The sequence below is a fragment of the Trichomonas vaginalis genome, chromosome I, assembly GCF_026262505.1.
Source record: "Trichomonas vaginalis G3 chromosome I, whole genome shotgun sequence".
NCBI classification, from domain to species: Eukaryota; Parabasalia; order Trichomonadida; family Trichomonadidae; genus Trichomonas; species Trichomonas vaginalis.
In genome coordinates, this window is record NC_067203.1 from 10,092,412 (window position 1) to 10,109,986 (window position 17,575).

The 17,575-nt window shown below is 33.0% G+C and overlaps 7 protein-coding genes and 1 pseudogene across 8 annotated transcripts, besides 3 other annotated features; 6 read left to right on the forward strand and 2 right to left on the reverse strand.

The window, feature by feature from the left end:
- Window positions 1-177: 177 nt before the first annotated feature.
- Window positions 178-710, reverse strand: TVAGG3_0961280 (NEDD8 transferase protein; the record flags this gene model as incomplete). Its single annotated transcript, XM_001326888.2, has 1 exon — window positions 205-699. One exon carries the CDS (start codon window positions 697-699, stop codon window positions 205-207), a length of 495 nt encoding a protein of 164 aa, XP_001326923.1.
- A 514-nt stretch (window positions 711-1,224) lies between these two features.
- Window positions 1,225-1,822, forward strand: TVAGG3_0961290 (regulation of translation involved in cellular response to UV; the record flags this gene model as incomplete). Its single annotated transcript, XM_001326887.2, has 1 exon — window positions 1,232-1,648. One exon carries the CDS (start codon window positions 1,232-1,234, stop codon window positions 1,646-1,648), a length of 417 nt encoding a protein of 138 aa, XP_001326922.1.
- A 260-nt stretch (window positions 1,823-2,082) lies between these two features.
- On the forward strand, window positions 2,083-2,814 carry TVAGG3_0961300 (ubiquitin-like family; the record flags this gene model as incomplete). The annotated part of the gene is made up of 1 exon (XM_001326886.1): window positions 2,109-2,810. One exon carries the CDS (start codon window positions 2,109-2,111, stop codon window positions 2,808-2,810), a length of 702 nt encoding a protein of 233 aa, XP_001326921.1.
- A 251-nt stretch (window positions 2,815-3,065) lies between these two features.
- Window positions 3,066-6,098, forward strand: TVAGG3_0961310 (beta'-COP family; the record flags this gene model as incomplete). The annotated part of the gene is made up of 1 exon (XM_001326885.1): window positions 3,405-5,978. The coding sequence occupies one exon, from the start codon at window positions 3,405-3,407 to the stop codon at window positions 5,976-5,978; it is 2,574 nt and encodes an 857-aa protein (XP_001326920.1).
- A 362-nt stretch (window positions 6,099-6,460) lies between these two features.
- On the reverse strand, window positions 6,461-7,142 carry TVAGG3_0961320 (alpha/beta hydrolase fold family; the record flags this gene model as incomplete). Its single annotated transcript, XM_001326884.1, has 1 exon — window positions 6,565-7,125. The coding sequence occupies one exon, from the start codon at window positions 7,123-7,125 to the stop codon at window positions 6,565-6,567; it is 561 nt and encodes a 186-aa protein (XP_001326919.1).
- A 2,053-nt stretch (window positions 7,143-9,195) lies between these two features.
- Window positions 9,196-9,306: a mobile genetic element.
- Window positions 9,307-11,285: 1,979 nt separating this feature from the next.
- Window positions 11,286-12,430: a mobile genetic element.
- Window positions 11,382-12,430, forward strand: TVAGG3_0961350 (annotated as a pseudogene). Its single transcript has one exon. A coding segment is annotated over exon 1 (1,049 nt).
- A 300-nt stretch (window positions 12,431-12,730) lies between these two features.
- Window positions 12,731-13,165, forward strand: TVAGG3_0961360 (uncharacterized protein; the record flags this gene model as incomplete). The annotated part of the gene is made up of 1 exon (XM_001326883.1): window positions 12,731-13,165. The coding sequence occupies one exon, from the start codon at window positions 12,731-12,733 to the stop codon at window positions 13,163-13,165; it is 435 nt and encodes a 144-aa protein (XP_001326918.1).
- A 1,244-nt stretch (window positions 13,166-14,409) lies between these two features.
- On the forward strand, window positions 14,410-14,910 carry TVAGG3_0961370 (uncharacterized protein; the record flags this gene model as incomplete). Its single annotated transcript, XM_051253440.1, has 1 exon — window positions 14,410-14,910. One exon carries the CDS (start codon window positions 14,410-14,412, stop codon window positions 14,908-14,910), a length of 501 nt encoding a protein of 166 aa, XP_051079014.1.
- An 11-nt stretch (window positions 14,911-14,921) lies between these two features.
- Window positions 14,922-16,430: a mobile genetic element.
- The last annotated feature ends 1,145 nt before the right edge of the window (window positions 16,431-17,575 follow it).

Consider the following 17,575-nt stretch of genomic DNA (forward strand, 5'->3'; position numbering starts at 1 on the left):
TTTCAGGAATTAAAATTTATAAGAAATAATACTCCTCATGTGATATTCAAATGAATTAGCATATGGTCAAAATGATTTTTAAAGAAAAAATTAAAAATGTAAAAAAAAATTGATTACTTTTTACTTAGGTAATTGTTTGTTTGGAAAAGACATATTTATATTTTTGCTTACTATTATGAATATAACGCTACTAGCAATTGATTTTTATTTTGGACAATATTTTTCAATATAATCGTCAACTGTCTCTTGGAATTTGGCAGGTTCATTCTTAAACATTGTAGCGGCCTCGGTATTTAGTGGAGAGTTAGGATTTGGTTCGATGAACAAGTATTGAAGACCTGCAACGAATTGGGAAATTGATAATGTTGCCAGGTAGTTATCACGCAAAATACTCAAGCATACTGCACCATTTTCATCAATATTTGGATGCCATACTCGAGTCAAAATCTTGATATCTGGTTTTGTAATTGGCCAGTCATCTGGGATTGTAAATTCAAACTCAAATTTGCCTGCTCTCCAATGGCCTGTTGCTGGCTGAATAAGAACAATAAATTTTTGAATGTTATTTGCTTCTGGGAAAGAAAGCTTGATACCTTCGGAAACGGCTTCGTCAAGATCTTTATTCAAGCGAACTTGTGCTTGATTTGCTTTGTGTCTGACTCCTAAAACCTTTCTGACTGCATTATTTTTATCATTCATCTTTGAATAATGTCACTTTTCATACGTGACTAATCATAATGTAAAAATTTTACAGGGAAAAACGCCATTTGAGAGTATCTTGTTTATGAAACTAGATTGCAGAACAAATATTTGAATTAATACAACTGACTTGAAAGCTTATTTTATGATTTTGAATTCAAAATTTTACAATATTTAAGTATATCACCTATTACTAACTCTAAAATGCTCTTTTTCGTAAAAATAGAGGACCTCATAACAATAAAAAACAAAGAATATCATCACTTTAATCATATCAAAGTAATTTTCCTTGATTGCCTACAAATACTACAAATCGGATATATAATCATATATTAAATGCTTATCGTTTTATCCAAAATGCTTGATTCCAATCTAGAGTAAATATACCAATTCATATTTCTTGATTCTGATCATATATCTATTGAAATTAAAACATATATATCTCTCATATTTTTACTATATTATTGCCAAAGCCGGAATTTCACTCTAAATAACTTGTTAAAAAAGTGACGCTTTTGGTCTGGCCTTTTCAATGGTGAAGACAAATCCATTCCTCTCATCCCAGGCTAAGAAGACAAGAAAGGCCTTCTTCAATGCTACAAAGGATGACAAGCACCGCCAGCTTTCTGCCAAGCTCAACAAGGAGCAGGCTGAAACACATGGTGTTAAGCAACTCCCAATCCGCAGAGATGATGAAGTTTCCATCAACTCCGGCAAGTTCGCTGGCCGTGAAGGCAAGGTTATCGCCGTCAAGCTCTCTGAAAACCGCATCGTTGTCGATTCATTCACACGCGAAAAGCTTAATGGCCAGACAGTCCATGTTTCTGTTCACCCATCTAACTGCCTCATCACAAAGCTGAAGATGGACAAGCAGCGTAAGGAACTTATCGAGCGCCGCCGTGCTGGTCGCGAGAAAATCCTTGCTAAGCTTGGCCACAACAAGAAGTAAATGAGTTCAGAGATCTATGAATATTATTAATTACAAAATTACTATTAATTTTTTAATCTCTTTAATTAATTTTTTTTGAAATTTATAACCAAAAATTCCTCAAATAAGAAGAGCTATCCATTTTACTCTTGTGGTGAGTGTCATTAATATGATTTTGATCTATAAGGCTGTATAGATTCAATAATGGCAATTAATTTGAAATATTTGTTAAACTAATATAAGGCTTAGGTAACTAGACTGGCAATTGTCTGAGTGCTATACATAGAATTTGGAGCAGAAACACAGCATATTAGAAAGATCCCTTATTCAAGTAAATTTTTGTTTATTTCCCTGTTCTTATTGTTCTTATAACTAAGCATTAAAGAAAGAAGCAACCAAAGTTATCCAACCAAGTGACGAAACGAATTCATAAAAATTTTGAGGGGAAAAAACCTCCGACCATTTTTTTCATTTTTCAAATATGAGTGTCACTTTAACTATTAAATATCCAGGAGTTGCAACTCCACAGAATCTTAAAAATGTAGATTATAGTACAACAATTGAGAAACTTAAAAAAGTTCTTATAAAAATTAATAAATCAGATGTTCCTTTAGATGCAATTAAAGTTGTTCATAAAGGACGTATTCTTCAAAATGATAATACAGTTGGCGACTTAACAGTTGATGAAGGACAAACATCAACAATTTTTGTTACAGGAATTAAGCCTCCTGTCGCACAACCAAAGCCGGCAGCTCCACAAGAACCACAAGCTAAGCCAGTTTTACCAGAAGTTCCACCTCCACAGCCTTTACCACAGATGCAACCTCAACCTGCTCAAAATCCACTCCCACAATTTCAGCAAAATCTATTTGCTCAACAGAACAACAATGCCCCACGCCAAGGTAATATCTTTGAAAAGTATTCATCTCTTCTTGGCTTAGCTTTATCAATTATTGTAATATTCGCTATTTTCACATTCGTATTTTTAAGCATTTCAAAGAATAATGCCGTCTCGACAGTAATTACTCTTGTTATTGTTGTTGCTTTCTTCGCTTATTTGTTCAGAAACGTTAGATGGACAATCCCTATGGTATCAAAGTGTCTAATGCACTTCTTCCTCTCATTAACTCCATTTTGGAATCTTCAGCAATTCATGGCAGAAGAAGGAGCAAATAGAAATTAATGAGAAAAAAAAATTATTTTGTTAAAAAAATTGTCATATTTTTGTTATTTCTCTTATTTTTACTTTAAAACCCAAAACTTAGCTATTAGACCTTATAAAATATAATTAGCAGTTATGAAATCTATGAATGTTCATATATACGACATATATTAATCATTTCTAGTAATGGTTGATATGAGATCAGTATTCATTTTTATCCAAAACATGAATTATGTCTAATTACAACATATTTTTTTTTCTATTGTTACATAATTATGTCACCAAACCATAAACAAGCTTATTTAGCGCAGTTTTATGATTATTGGTGGCTTTACTCATGAAAAAAATTAATTTAATTTCATGAATATATTAGAAAAATAAGTGTTTTTTTGTTATATAGTGAAGTAATGTAGGCAATATCAGTATATGATTCGTTGAGAATAACGATTATGTCAGCTGATTTGTCAAAAAATCAATCAGATTAAAATTTTATATATCAGAAATCAGAACAGTCATATCTCTTTGTGTATCCATTTACAATTAACTAAAATTTCTAAAAAAAAAAACTGAATGTTTTTTTGGAGAAGGAAAAGTACAGAACGATTATTTATCATAATGTCATTTCGTCACCTCAAAACAATAGCCATACCACCATCAGAGCGTGTAAAATGCGTTGAATTGCATCCTACGGAGCCAATGCTTGTTGTGGCTCTCTTTGATGGCAATGTACAGATCTACAATACTAACGATTGGACAATTCTTCGTACAATTCATGTTAGTCCAACAAAACCTGTACGTTGTGTACGATGGATGACAAGCATTAATGCAGTTATTACATCTGGCGATGATCTTTCTATTAGTGCATACGATTATAATACAGGAACTTTAATCGCAACACAAAAGGATGCTCATGCTGACTACATCAGATCAATTGCAGTTCACCCATCCCAGCCACTCATTCTTTCAGCTTCAGATGATACCAAAATTAAACTTTTCAGGATAGAAAATAATTCTTTTAAAGAAGAACACGAATATACAGGCCACAAACATTTTGTTATGGACGTCAAATTTAATCCTAAAGATCCAAATCAATTTGCTTCTGCTTCTCTTGATAATACCATTAAATTCTGGGGAATAAATGAATCAGCACCTCGCTTTACTCTTTCAGGCCATATTGCAGGTGTGAACTGCATTGAGTTTTGTCCCAGCGCAGATAAGACAATTCTTGTCTCTGGTTCTGATGATTTTACAATTCGTTTCTGGAATTTACAAAATAACAAAGAAATTCACAGGTTGGCATCAAATAATCCTAATGATACCAATTTCCACACTGGAAATGTTACATCTCTTCGTTTCCATCCAAAATTCCCATTATTATTTTCTACTGGCGAAGACAACAAGTTCTTCATCTGGAACACAACAACATATAAACGAGAGATGAGTTTCAACACCAACAAAGGCCGTGGATGGACAATCGATTCTAACGATACAACAATTGCTCTTGGCTGCGATGAAGGCCTTTCCATAATGCAATTTGAGAACACCACAGCTCTTGTATCAACTGATACTCAAGGCAGAACCTACTGGGCATTGAACAACGAAATAAAATATACAAATTTGGCTCAAGGTAAAAATCCCGAGGATGGAAAACTCGTTGACCTCAAAATTGAAGATAGAGCAACAGTTGATTTCTATCCTGCTTACACTTCAATCAATCCTTCTGAAAAAAATGTTGCTCTTTGCGGAGAAGGCAATTATTATATCTATTCCATGATCGGTTTTAGAGTTAAAGAGTCAGGAAGCGCAAATGAGTTTGCTTGGGGCAGCGGAGATTACTTCGCCACGAGATTAGGCAAACAAGTCACAATTCATAAATTAAAGGGTAATCCACAAAAATTAACCCATGGCGTGAATGTCACATCAATATTCGGCGGTCACTTGCTTGGCTTGGCCTCAAATGAATCGATTTTCTTCTACGATTGGCAGTTTCTCAATTTAATCCGCCAAATCGACGTCAAAGCCACAAACGTATGGTGGTGTGGAGCTAATAAGGTCGCAATTGCAACAGATGACACCTTATACGTCCTTGTCTACACCCAACCAAAGAAAGAAGATGATTATGAGAACGCTTTCTTTGTAGAATCCCAAATCGAAGTCTCAGTAAAGTCTGGATGCTGGTACGAAAATGCTTTCTTCTATTCAGATGGCCGTTCAGTTTCATTTATTATGGAAGATCGCTCTGAAGTCATTGCCCGCTTTGATAAGCCATATCAGATTAGCGGATATGCCAAGAACACTGAGAGAATCTACCTTTACGACAGAGACGTCAATTTCATTTCTTATTCTGTTCCAATTTCTCTTCTCAAAGCCTACAAGAAGGTTCTCAGATTTGATGAAGAGGAAGAGAACGAAGAAGAGGAAGAGGAAAATCTAGACATCGATGAGACCGCCATTCCTTCAAATTGGTTGCTCAGATTTACCAGTCTTCTTGAAGAAAAGGGACAATTCCGCCGCGCCTTGAAATTCGCGGAGACAGATGACAAGATATTCGAACTTGCTCTCAAAATACCTGATTTCAATTTGGCTATTTCCATTGCCCGTAAAACAAAGAGTTTGGTTCAGTGGCATCAGATATCAACAATCGCTTTGAAGGAAGGGCAAATCGATTTACTTGAGGAAGCTTTGAAAGTATCTGGTGACGAAAATGGTCTTTTACTTCTTCATTCTGCTTGCAAGAGGAAGAAACAAATGAAAGAACTCGCTGAGAGTGTTTCCAATGCAAAGAATGTTTCTTTCGCCGCTTATTTCTCTCTCGGAGAATATTCTAAATGCATTGACATTCTCTTGGAAACAGGAAGAGAACCAGAGGCAGCTCTTATGGCAAGGACATATTTGCCAAGAAGAATCAACGAATGTGTTGAATTGTGGCAAAAGAAATTGAGAGAAAGAGGTGACCACAGATTGGCTGATTCCATTGCATCGCCTAAGGAATATCCAAATCTATTCGGCATCGAAGATCAACAACAAGAGGAAGAACAACAACAAGAAGAAGAGGAAAAAGTCGAAATTCCAAAGGTCGATTCAAAGAAAGAAGAAGCTAAAGAAGAAAAAGTTGAAGAAGAGGAAGAGGAACTCGACGTTGATGATCTCTTGGCTGGTATTGATACAGGTGCTGAAGAAGATATTTAAAATTAATTTTAATTGTTTTCAGAGAAAAAAAAATTTAAGATATTAGGAAATTTTATTATTTTTTAAGTAAAAGTTACCTTTATTTTTATAAATATTTTAACTCATAAAAAAAAATACTCAAATTTCTCTTATTTCATTTTTAATATTATTTTAGATGTCTTACTTATACGTAGTTGGATGTTTTTATTTGTATTATTCCTTCCTGATATCAAATTTCAGATTCGAAATTTTGTTAGAACGTGAAGAATCTATTCATTGTATTGTCAATCTAGATGGCACTCAATATCATGTATATGTGACATCTCATCCTATATAAATTTTTTGTAGATTCATAGCAAAATTGAGATTTAATCATTGTCATCAAAGCAGTCAACTTCGAAAATAACATCATGAATGAACTTTTACAGGAAGATTAATTACATTAAATATATAACTCATTTAAAAAAATGTTTAGATATAATAAGAATGGGGTTCTCATAATGTTTAGGCATTGCTCAAGAACCTATCGTATGACTATGTGATTATCAAATTACTGTTATTTCTAATTAATCAGTTAGATAACAAGTTTTTTTATTATGTTAAGTGATTAATTTAGAATGCTTTTTGCAGCATCAAGAACCTCATTTGACTCCTCTTCCATAAAATGATCAAGATTTTGAAAGTTTCTGAATTCGAAATTGGTATTATCTCTGAGCTCTGATTGAATAAGTTTAATATGGTCAACTGATATTTTTGAATCACCGTTACTGAATAAAAGCTTGATTGGACTGTGTACTTTTCTTATATTATCCCAATTGATGACTTCAGCGTAAAATCTTCTCCATTGTGGATTTGTGATAGAAGTTGGGGCAACAAGGACTACTCCTTTCAGTTTTGGATTCTCAAATAGAAAATCACCTAAGATTTTTAACGTGAAGAATCCACCAAGAGAATGTCCAATAACAAGCAATTCATCATATTCATGATTTGCTAATATCTCATTAAAGACATCTTTCCATACAGGATATTCAGGATCTGATGCATTTGGATATGATGGAGTTATAACTTCAGTGTTTCCACTAGTTAACAAACTTTTAATCCATTGAATCCAGCAAGAGTTTGCAGAGCCAGCAACGCCATGAGAAATTATGATTAATTTTTTTGGCATTTATCTCAGAAATGAACTGGAAAAGAAGTAAACAAATCGAGGTAAGACCAAATATTTTGTGATGGAAGTGACCATTATAAATAACTCTTATCCAATTCAATTTTGATTATACTCCTTGGGAAAAAAAACTTCGGGATTATTGAAAAGTAACTCCTTTGATAGGGCGAATACTATTTATATGTTATAATCTTCTCAATTAAGACAACAATGTCTGGTAAGGTGGCAATAACAATGAATTCCATTGAAATATTCGAGATAAATCGGAGAATTATTCGTCCTTTTTATCTGAAAAAACGACAAAAGAAATCTGACTTTGAATCCAACTCGTGTAGATTTTCTGAATGATAATCAAGTAGCATTTTCATCTTATTCAATGAAGAATCAAAATGATGTAGTGTCGCATTCAAATTTGAGAAATGTGTCAAAAATCGGATTAATATCATTTGTCTGACTATTCATCGGATGACTATATTCAAGATAAATATTATTGGGAATTCATTCGATTACCAACAAATCCTAATAAAACTCGGCTTTTTGTATTTAAATTCATTGGAGTTCTAATCGAAAATGTAACAAATGATGGTGTTATTCGCATTTCAGATGCAAAATCGGATTTAATACTTGAACATGACACATTCACATCTATTTTATCTAATCAAAATGGTGGCTGTGTGTTTTTCAGTCCTGGTCACTCACTATTTCAGCATGATATTTGTGCACAGAATGTATATTCAACTATAAAATCCAAATATTGCTTATCTAGCATCCAAAAATCATCAGAAAACATCAATTTTATAAATATGATTTCAATTTCTGATTGTAGTTCATTGCCTGATATCACTGATATGATTTGGCTTGGTAGAGGACAAATGTCAATTTCATATTACAACTCTTCTCTCAATAAAGTTAAAATTTCACCAGCATTTTACTTGGAAAACTCTTTTGGCTCTGCTAATGCCTCCTATGTAAATGTTATTTATGGTACAGCTACATCTCATTCAATAGCATTTTTGAACACTGAGTGTCTTTTAAAATATTCGAATTTTTTGAAAAATACAGTAAAATCTAGTCCTGGAAATCTGTTGATGATAGAAATACCTACAACATCTATTGACCATTGTGCATTTGCTCAAAATACAGTCACAAATCTTCTCAATAAGGAAGCAATATTTACCTCATGTTCATTTTATGAGAATTATTTTAGTTCATTACCCCCTTCAGAGGACTATAATGGAACTTATCAGTTCATTGTCAGTACCTTGTGTCATATTGGATATTATCAGATGCAATTCAAACAAATTTCGTGTGCTTCTCGATATTCCGTACCCAAATTTTTGCTTTCTCTTTATCCATTCGTATCTGTTTAAGTTTTGAATTTTAAAACATAAAATTATTCTTAATTTTTTTCAATCTTTTGGATTGAACATGTGATTATCAAATGGTACATAATTACATTTGTCAAACAAACACAGTAGTTAAAGTTGCGTAGGAAAATCACATGTTTCTAAAAAAATTAAAAAAAATATTTTATTATTATAGAAAGTTTGAATATATGATAACGCCATATATGATTTCCTCAAATAGATACTTTTTTGAGATAAAAAGTGTTCTAACTTATGTGTTTTCTACAACATTTGAAAATACAAAATATATTACTTTTCAATATAAATCCGATGTACATAAGAATGATTATTAGATCTAAAATGACTCAATTTTATATGTAGAGCTTTGATATCATGTAGTTTATTATTCGATTGTTTTTAAAAAGATGGAAATGTTGTTCGTACTGCTGTATCAAAAAGGATAGTATTGGCTTTGTATATTTTATTAAGAAGGAATGAATATAAACCTTTTTATGGGTAAAAAATATCTGTCAATTATTAAATTGTCACTTTTTAATTTAATCGGAAAATACAGCTCTATACATCATCAAATACAGTGAGTGGTCGATGGAATGGAACCCTAATCGCAACAAATTATTGTGGTTCATACCAAACGGGTGTTACTAATTAATGCAGTTTCATTGTTGTATTGAAGATTGAAAAAATTATACAAATCTTTATGGATGATGAGAAAGGGACAGACTAGCCCATTGTCACTTTTTAATTTAGCAAATGAACGCTTATGGAGTGGAGTTTTTGGGTAAATCTGATTTGCTTATAAATGAAATAAAATCAAAAGTGTTGTGCATGAAAAATAGCGCGACTTCACTTTTGACAAAAAGTGGCGCTATTTCTGATGGTTTTGTCATTTATTTGTCAGATTTATAAATGGATAATAATGCTGTAAATCAGATATTAATTAAGATTGAAAAGCAAAATGATAATTTTTTAATTGAAAAACGTTAATATCTGATATTTTGAAGTTTTTAATATTTGTTAGTATCTTAAATTATTGAATGCATACGTTTTTTATGTTCTCAATTTTAAAAAAATTGTGAAGAATTTAGTTTTTTGGAGATGGATGTTTAATATTTGTGAGTGAGAATGCAAGCAGTAGATTGGTACTTTAAGGCTAGGTTGAGATAGATTTCCCATTATATTATCTGTGAATATATTGTTTGAAAATTCAAGATATACCCAGATTTGCTTTACTTTTACCACCTCTCGAAAGCTGGGGACACCGCCTATCGTTGGGAGTAGCTATTAAATAGAATCACCAAGGGTATTTTTCGAACTGCCGGTGTAGTGTAGTGGAAACATCTGACATAATGATTCGTTATGCCAAGGTTTGATTCCCATTTAGCCAATTTTTTTCTTTTTTGGATCATGAATTTTTTTTTGGGTCACTATAAGATTTGTTTCATGTTCTAAATCTGCTGCATATGTAATCTATTTTTATTTACCTATTTTTTAAAAATCTATTGGATTGCCAAATTTGAATATATTTAAAATCATAAAAATCCAAAAAAACTATAAATATATGTTTTATGCATAGTGCCGATACTCAAATATCAGATTACTTAGATCCATGAATAATATCCGAATTTTTTTTCTTAAAATTAAACTTCAAAACTTCTTCCAATCTTATTCTTAATCAATTGTAAATTTTTAAAACCATTTTTTAAAATAATTTTGCGTAAATTTTATTCTCATGTTGTTTTAATCGAAAATTGATACATTTTCAAAAAAATAATATTGACTTATGAAATTCATTTTTAAGGTGAAATAGTATTGTTTTTATTAAAGTATATGAATAATATATAAAAAATTAATGAATAATATAAGCAGATTTTTAGTTTACAAAACAAATATGAGCAATGCAATTTCAAACTTTTGCTGGCAATTTCGATATTGCTCAAGTTTGTAGTATTTGTGATACCTATAACATCGGCTTAATCAAAATTCGATTTTTCTTATGAGTTATTGAGAAAATTTGATTGCAATGAGAAGGATTTCGACGTTTTTGATAAACTAAGAGCTGAGCTTTAGGGGTTCAGTTCATTTATGGCTGTAGTTTGATGCGTAGATCTCTTTTTTATTGTAAATTCTTTCAGCATGGAGATCGAGAATGAATCTTTTGAGAACTTTATGAGTTTTTACACCCGTAAAGAGGTCCTTCGAGGAAAGATAGTCCAGACTACATGAAGATGTGGGTTAACCAAAAAAATCCGATGGTTTCCCCATATTCATGTAGATCTTCGAAAAAATGAGCACCAAAAAAGCCAAAAAAATAGGCTTTTTATTGGATTTGTACACTAGATCAATAATCTATTTAGGATCTGACACTCTTTTTAGCCAGAGATATGAGGTCCTTTCTAGGAAAACGATCTATTCATCCATAAAAAAAATGAATTATCGTTTTCCCCAGAAATTACATGGGGAGTGGTAAAAGTAAAGCAAATCTGGGTAAAAATATATTATCAAAAAATTTTATATTTTTAAATACAATAGGGTGGAAATATAGTACAATGAGATAGCAATGATATATTTTATAATGGGAGGTAATCTGAAGATAAGTAGCAAATTTTATGCGATTTTGATTGGGAGTTGGAGGGTGTGAGATACTGATTCTATCTATGTACCTCGCAGACCATAGTTCTCAGCCAAAATGGCTAATAATTTGAGAGTCTATATGATAATGTAAAAGTTAAAACATTCAAGTATTTAAGTATTTCTTTAAAATATTAAGTTTTTTATTTTTCCAATAAAATTCTAATATAGGGTGTCCAAAGGTGCGTTTAGCACAGCGCTCTATATGAGACTATTAAAGGAGATATATGCTGATTATAAATATATAATAAAAAATATGAATATATGTATATGATGAGTATGTTGTATTTTGGCGCCATGCCGGGATATAAAATGAATTTTGAGACAAGAGGCGGTTTCGCGGGAAATTTTGGCGGGATTTTTTTCATTTTTTTAATGAATCATAAAGAAAACATCCTCGCTCTTGCAAAAAAATGCAAAGACTGTAAAAAAATCTACGAGACATTGGTAAAATGCTTCGGTATGGATGCTCCTATCTATTCCACTGTAACGTATCATGTTAGGATGTATCACTTCATGAACAAAAAGGCGCCCATCATAAAAATTGACAAAAAATCGCCGGATCAAAGAAAAATCAAAGCAATTCTTCAAGCGCTAGATGAAGACCCAAGAGCATCACTCAGAAGGATAGAGGAGATGACAAAGATACCACGTACAACAGTCAGTTATTATCTGCACAATTATTTGAACTACAAATTAGCGTATACACGTTGGGTTCCGCACAACCTTAATTCAGTTCAAAAAAAATCTAGAGTCCAATCTTCGAAAGAGCTCCTCTCTATATTGGGTGCGTATCAATCCAAGAAGTTTCGCTTTTTAGTAACAGGGGACGAGTCTTGGTTTCAATATGCAACAGAAGTCAAAATCATGTGGATCCCGAAGGATGAAAATCCGCAAACATTCCCGAAGAAAAAAATTGACACACCAATGATGATGTTGTCGGTTTTTTGGGGCGTGAATGGCATCATCGCAATTGATATTCTTCAAAAACCTAATACGATGAATGCTCAGTATCTAATTGACAATGTTCTTACTCAAATTATCAATTCTGATGAGTTTGAGAAATCCAAACAACAAAAACAAAAGTTTGCAATTCATTTTGATAATTCAAGAGTTTACAAAAGTCATAAGGTAATGAATTACTTGTTGGAAAACAATGTCAAAGTTGTTCCAAACCCAATTTATTCACCTGATATTGCACCCTCTGACTTTTATTTATTCGGCACGCTAAAAAAGAGAGCTGAAGGACGCGAATTCGCGAGTCCAGATGATCTTGAAAATTTTGTAAGAGAGCAATTTGAGCAATTTTCTCAAGTTAGTATGATTATCAAGGGTACGGCGGCACTGCGTTCCACCTTACCCAACTTAACCTTAAATATTTACAAAATCGTCTGACACATAAATGACTTCACTAACGACTTCACTAACGACTTCAGTTAGTATGGTTAACTTGGGTACGGCGGCAATGCGTTCCACCTTACCCAACTTAACCTTAAATATTTACAAAACCGTCTGACACATAAACGACTTCACTAACGAATTCCCTACCGTCCTCACTAAATAAAAATAACCTTATTTTTATTTTTTTAAATTTTTTATTTCATTACAAAGACATGTCCGACTACATTTACTATGACTCTTTCCCAGAACGTTTTCGTGAACTATTCAAAACTCAAGTAAAACTGAGAAACATGCATTTTAACAAAGACAGACCCATTGACGATGAAAGAAACCCTGAATATATTACAATCCCTTATGACGCAAAGTTCATTGCATACATTCCTTATGGTCGCAGAGGAACGAAAACTATTTCAACAAAGAACAAAAATTATTTCTGGAGCGATGAAGAAAATTGCCTTATCTACACAAATGCATACTTAAATAAAGCTACATATTGTACAAAAGAAGGTTGGACTGGATTTGAGCTCTACATATACGACGACGATGGAAACAGACGTTGTGTATACCCATACGATAATATGTACCATTGTTTTCATCAAGCATTAAACGAATACATAGTCAGTAAGGGTCTCATTCCTGCTGAGTAGATATGCTTTATTTTTGTTCTGTCATTTATATAAAAATAAACTTAAAAATTAATGATATCACCACCCTCACACGTATGAAAACATAGCACAAAAATAATGTTTAGGGTAGAAGGTTAGATCTAACCTCATTTCTACCCTCATTTCTAACCTGTTGAATTCATTGCTTTATAACTCTCTTCCTTTCTCCAACTCTTCTAACTTCTTCTTAAGTTCAGCAATGTTGTCCTCATGAAGTTTAATCTTTCTTAAAATTCCTTCTTTATCTAATGGTTGCTTTATCTTTCTAAACTGAACTCTACCATCCTTCATAGTATGAATGTAAAAACCTTCTGGAATAGTTCCTGATTTAATGTATTCTACCAAAAACTTTTGTTTCATTGCTTCAGTGACTTTATTTGTCATTTTACTCTAAGGTGAAACTAGCACAGCGATAATGGATTTCATGACTTTTAGTATTTCATGCAATCTTAACAAATAGCCTTACAAGTACTTCCAGTGTCCCTAGCTGTCCCTCCTTTTTATATAACTCCATGACATTTATAATCTCGCGAAACTTAACAGGTAGCATAACAGATTAAAATCAGATGAGGTTTTGAACCAAAATTTCTAAGCAACGTTGTCAAGGATTTTGAGGAACTAGGGACAGAGTGTGGCAAAGTCCAAGATTTAATTTATCTTCATCTGTTTCATCAGCTATCTCATCTAATATGCCAATATTTTATTCATAACTCGTGGCAAACCCACTAACTTTCATTATGTTCATCTGCATGCTTCATCTGATAGAAAGTATGACTTTCATTATTTCCAGAACTTAATGAAAACTACTAGGGACAGAGACCATGGCAAAGTTCATGATTTAATTTATTCTCTCACTAACAACAAACACAAATGACAAACACTAACGACAAGTACTAACCTCAGCACAAATGACAAACACTAACAACAAACACAAACTCCAACACTAACGACAAAAATAAATGTCCTCACTTCTTAACAAAGTAATATGTGCTTCTTACACCACCATAGCTCAAACGTTTCTTTTCAAACATCGATTGAAACTTATTTTGAGCCATTGGCTTTAGTCTCTTTTTCTTCAAATACGCCAAGAAATTTTCTTCACATCTTTTCACTTCATAGCCTTCTTTAAACTCCTCCTTGTTAAGTTCTATGAAATCCTTTATCTCATTCTTTGTTGCAATGGCTTCTTCACGAACGACATCGTGAACTATTTCATTATTGTTCTCATGAACGACCTCCTCACTGTTCTCATGAACTATTTCAACACTGTTCTCATGTATGACCTCCTCACTGTTCTCATGAACTATTTCAACACTGTTCTCATGTATGACCTCCTCACTGTTCTCATGAACTATTTCAACACTGTTCTCATGTATGACCTCCTTACTGTTCTCATGAACTATTTCAACACTGTTCTCATGTATGACCTCCTTACTGTTCTCATGAACTATTTCATCATTGCATTCATGTATGACCTCCTCACTGTTCTCATGAACTATTTCATCATTGCATTCATGTATGACCTCCTCACTGTTCTCATGAACTATTTCATCATTGCATTCATGTATGACCTCCTCACTGTCTTTCATAAGCGTTTCAAAGTCTCCTTTACTCATTACTTCAATCTCATGCTGTTCACAATAGTACTTAAACTCACTGTATATGTCTTTGTTGTATGTTATATTGCTTCCCATGTACTCCATGAATTTTTCAAGCACTTCTCATAATTCACTGTTTCTTTCTTTCCACGACCTTCTAATATCATACTTGCTTCGTAAATATAACTTCTTGCAGAACCGTCTCGCTTTCTACTTCTTTCACAAATTCTCTCATCTTGCCACCAAATACATTTGAACTACATGCAAAGAATTCATTCCCTTCGCAAATTCTTTATATCTTCTGTAGCACTCTGTACAATTCCATCCGTACAAACTTTTCATAGAACTCCTCGTAAAACATTTGGTAAGGTGTTTTGTTCATTTCGATGAGTTCTTGTTTAGCCCTGGTGAATGGTATCTTCCTTACATCAAATTCACTTAAATCTTTCTTCATGAAGTACGTCAGTAAGTTTGAATAAAACTCTTCATTAAAGCTTTCAATAAGATTTGAGAAATATTCGTAATTTCCTTTGTATCTGCTGCTTACTTCAATGACAACAAATCTTCTGTCGTCTTTGTCAATCTTTACTGAGTTGAAGTTGTTAGATATCATGATGATATTACAAACATTCTCTATCTTTCTTACTGGCTGACACTTCTGATTTAAGTCCAACTGAGTCTCTGTTACTATTGACTTTAGTGCGTCGTGGTTCATGACCTTAGACGTATCGCATGAGCTTAGTTCATTGCATACGATGAGCTTCATGTTCTCAATAGCAGCATTGAATCTACCAACCACATTCTCTATTGCCGTTATATTATTGTTGGCGTACTTGCTAATGAGCTCGCATAGAACATTACTAAAGTACATTTCTTACCAGTCCTTGCTTTCCTATTAACAAAACTGTTCCAGTCTTTCCACAAGGATTTTGAACGATGTAGGCGAACCAGTTCAAAACATACTCATAAAGCTCTTCATCCTCATTACATATGACATCGTGAACATGTTTCAAATATCCTTCAATAACGTTCTCATCTACTTCATTCAGTACCTCATACTCATATCCTCTGAAATAGCTGTAAATGTCATCTCTTTCGTCAAAGAATCTCATGCCTGACTTCATAAGAAGTTCTTGTTCTGACCCGCTTCATAAATCATCAGTGCGTTCACATCCTTCTCCTCAATACGTCCTACATAAATACTCTTCATGAGCTTATTGAATTCCTTGCTATCTACTGACACAAGTGTTGTTGTGTCTCGTATTCCATCATAATCTTTCACTAGATATGTCATACGTGCTCCGTCAATAACAACAACACATCTTCTTAAGTCATTATAACACTAGCTATGTCAATACCGTCCTCACTCATGTACTTATTTTTCCTCAATCCTTTAGTGTGAAAGTGTCTCTAAGTTCTATTTCAAGCAATTCATTTACACATCCTTTGCAATACTTCTCTATAAAATATTTCTGTCGTTCTTTACTAAGTTTTTAAACAGCTCTGAAAACCATGTGTTTTGACTCAAACATCCTTCACAACTTCTTTCATTCATTCCTAGTTCTTTCATGTCATTATCTTCAACCTCTATGGTCTCATTGACTAAGGTCAAAGGTTCTTAGCATTGCTGGTCTTATCTGAAACAATGTTTGTGCAACAGGTTTAACTAGTTCAGCAACGTCCTTCCTTAAATATGAATAGCTGTTTCCACTCATCTTTGCTAACAGTTCTTTCAAACCACTGACAGTAATGATTTCATTGCTGACCTTAGACACTTATTTCTATCATTTGTATTGCTTTTGTGTAAGGCTTTCGTGAGCATAGGTTGTATATCATTCCTGCAATGTTCATTCATCAATAGTACTAAATCCTTTCTTTGCTGTTGAATGCATAATATCCATTAGTTCCTGTGTTCGTATGCTGTCTCATAAAATACAACAAGACCTTTGTCATCTATGACGTACTACCGAAAACATTGCTTATATTCTAACCATGAAATAACATCCTCATTCATTTATCAAATATGAAGTAAGGTCTTACATACTCTTCACTTAAAGATACTCCACAAAGTACTTGTTAAGCTCTATCCTCGTGAGCGATTTCATTAGTTTGATATTAGTTCCTTTTGTCATTGTTATCATGTACTTCACTCTCATAGTTCCTTTCAATAGCGTAAAAGTACTTCATGTTTCATAACTGCTCTAATTCTGTTCAAAATTCGTACAACATTTTTAACATTAGTGAAAGAACATGAGCGAAACAACAACATCTAACATTACAGAAAATCAATGACAAGGCCGATGAAAACATTACAGAAGGAGTAGTGAAAATATTGACGAGTTCAGTGAGGAAGAAGATATTGAGGACGTCAATGAGAACGTTAGTGGGGAACAAACTCAATGGAAACATTGAGAAATCATGAAGATTATGAGATTTGTACGACATATCCTTTTACTATTCGTCGAAAGAAAAACAAACATATTAAGAGTGAATGCTTAAATAATCATGGTTATATTGAGCTTAGTTTCTATATACGAAAAAAAGAGATCTGACATTGTGTCAGATCTCAGTAAAAGTGACATTTACATGTCAAAAAAATAGAATGAGTTTAAATAATTAAAATTGAGTGGTAGAGAGTATTGTATGAAATAATATCTCTCACCCTCCAATTCATCCTATGGCGCCGAAAAAATTTTGTGAAATGCGACCACATTCACCAAAAATTTCTCGCGCCATATAGAGAACTAGAGCCTGAGGTACTGATACTATCCATGTACCTCGCAGGCTCTATTCC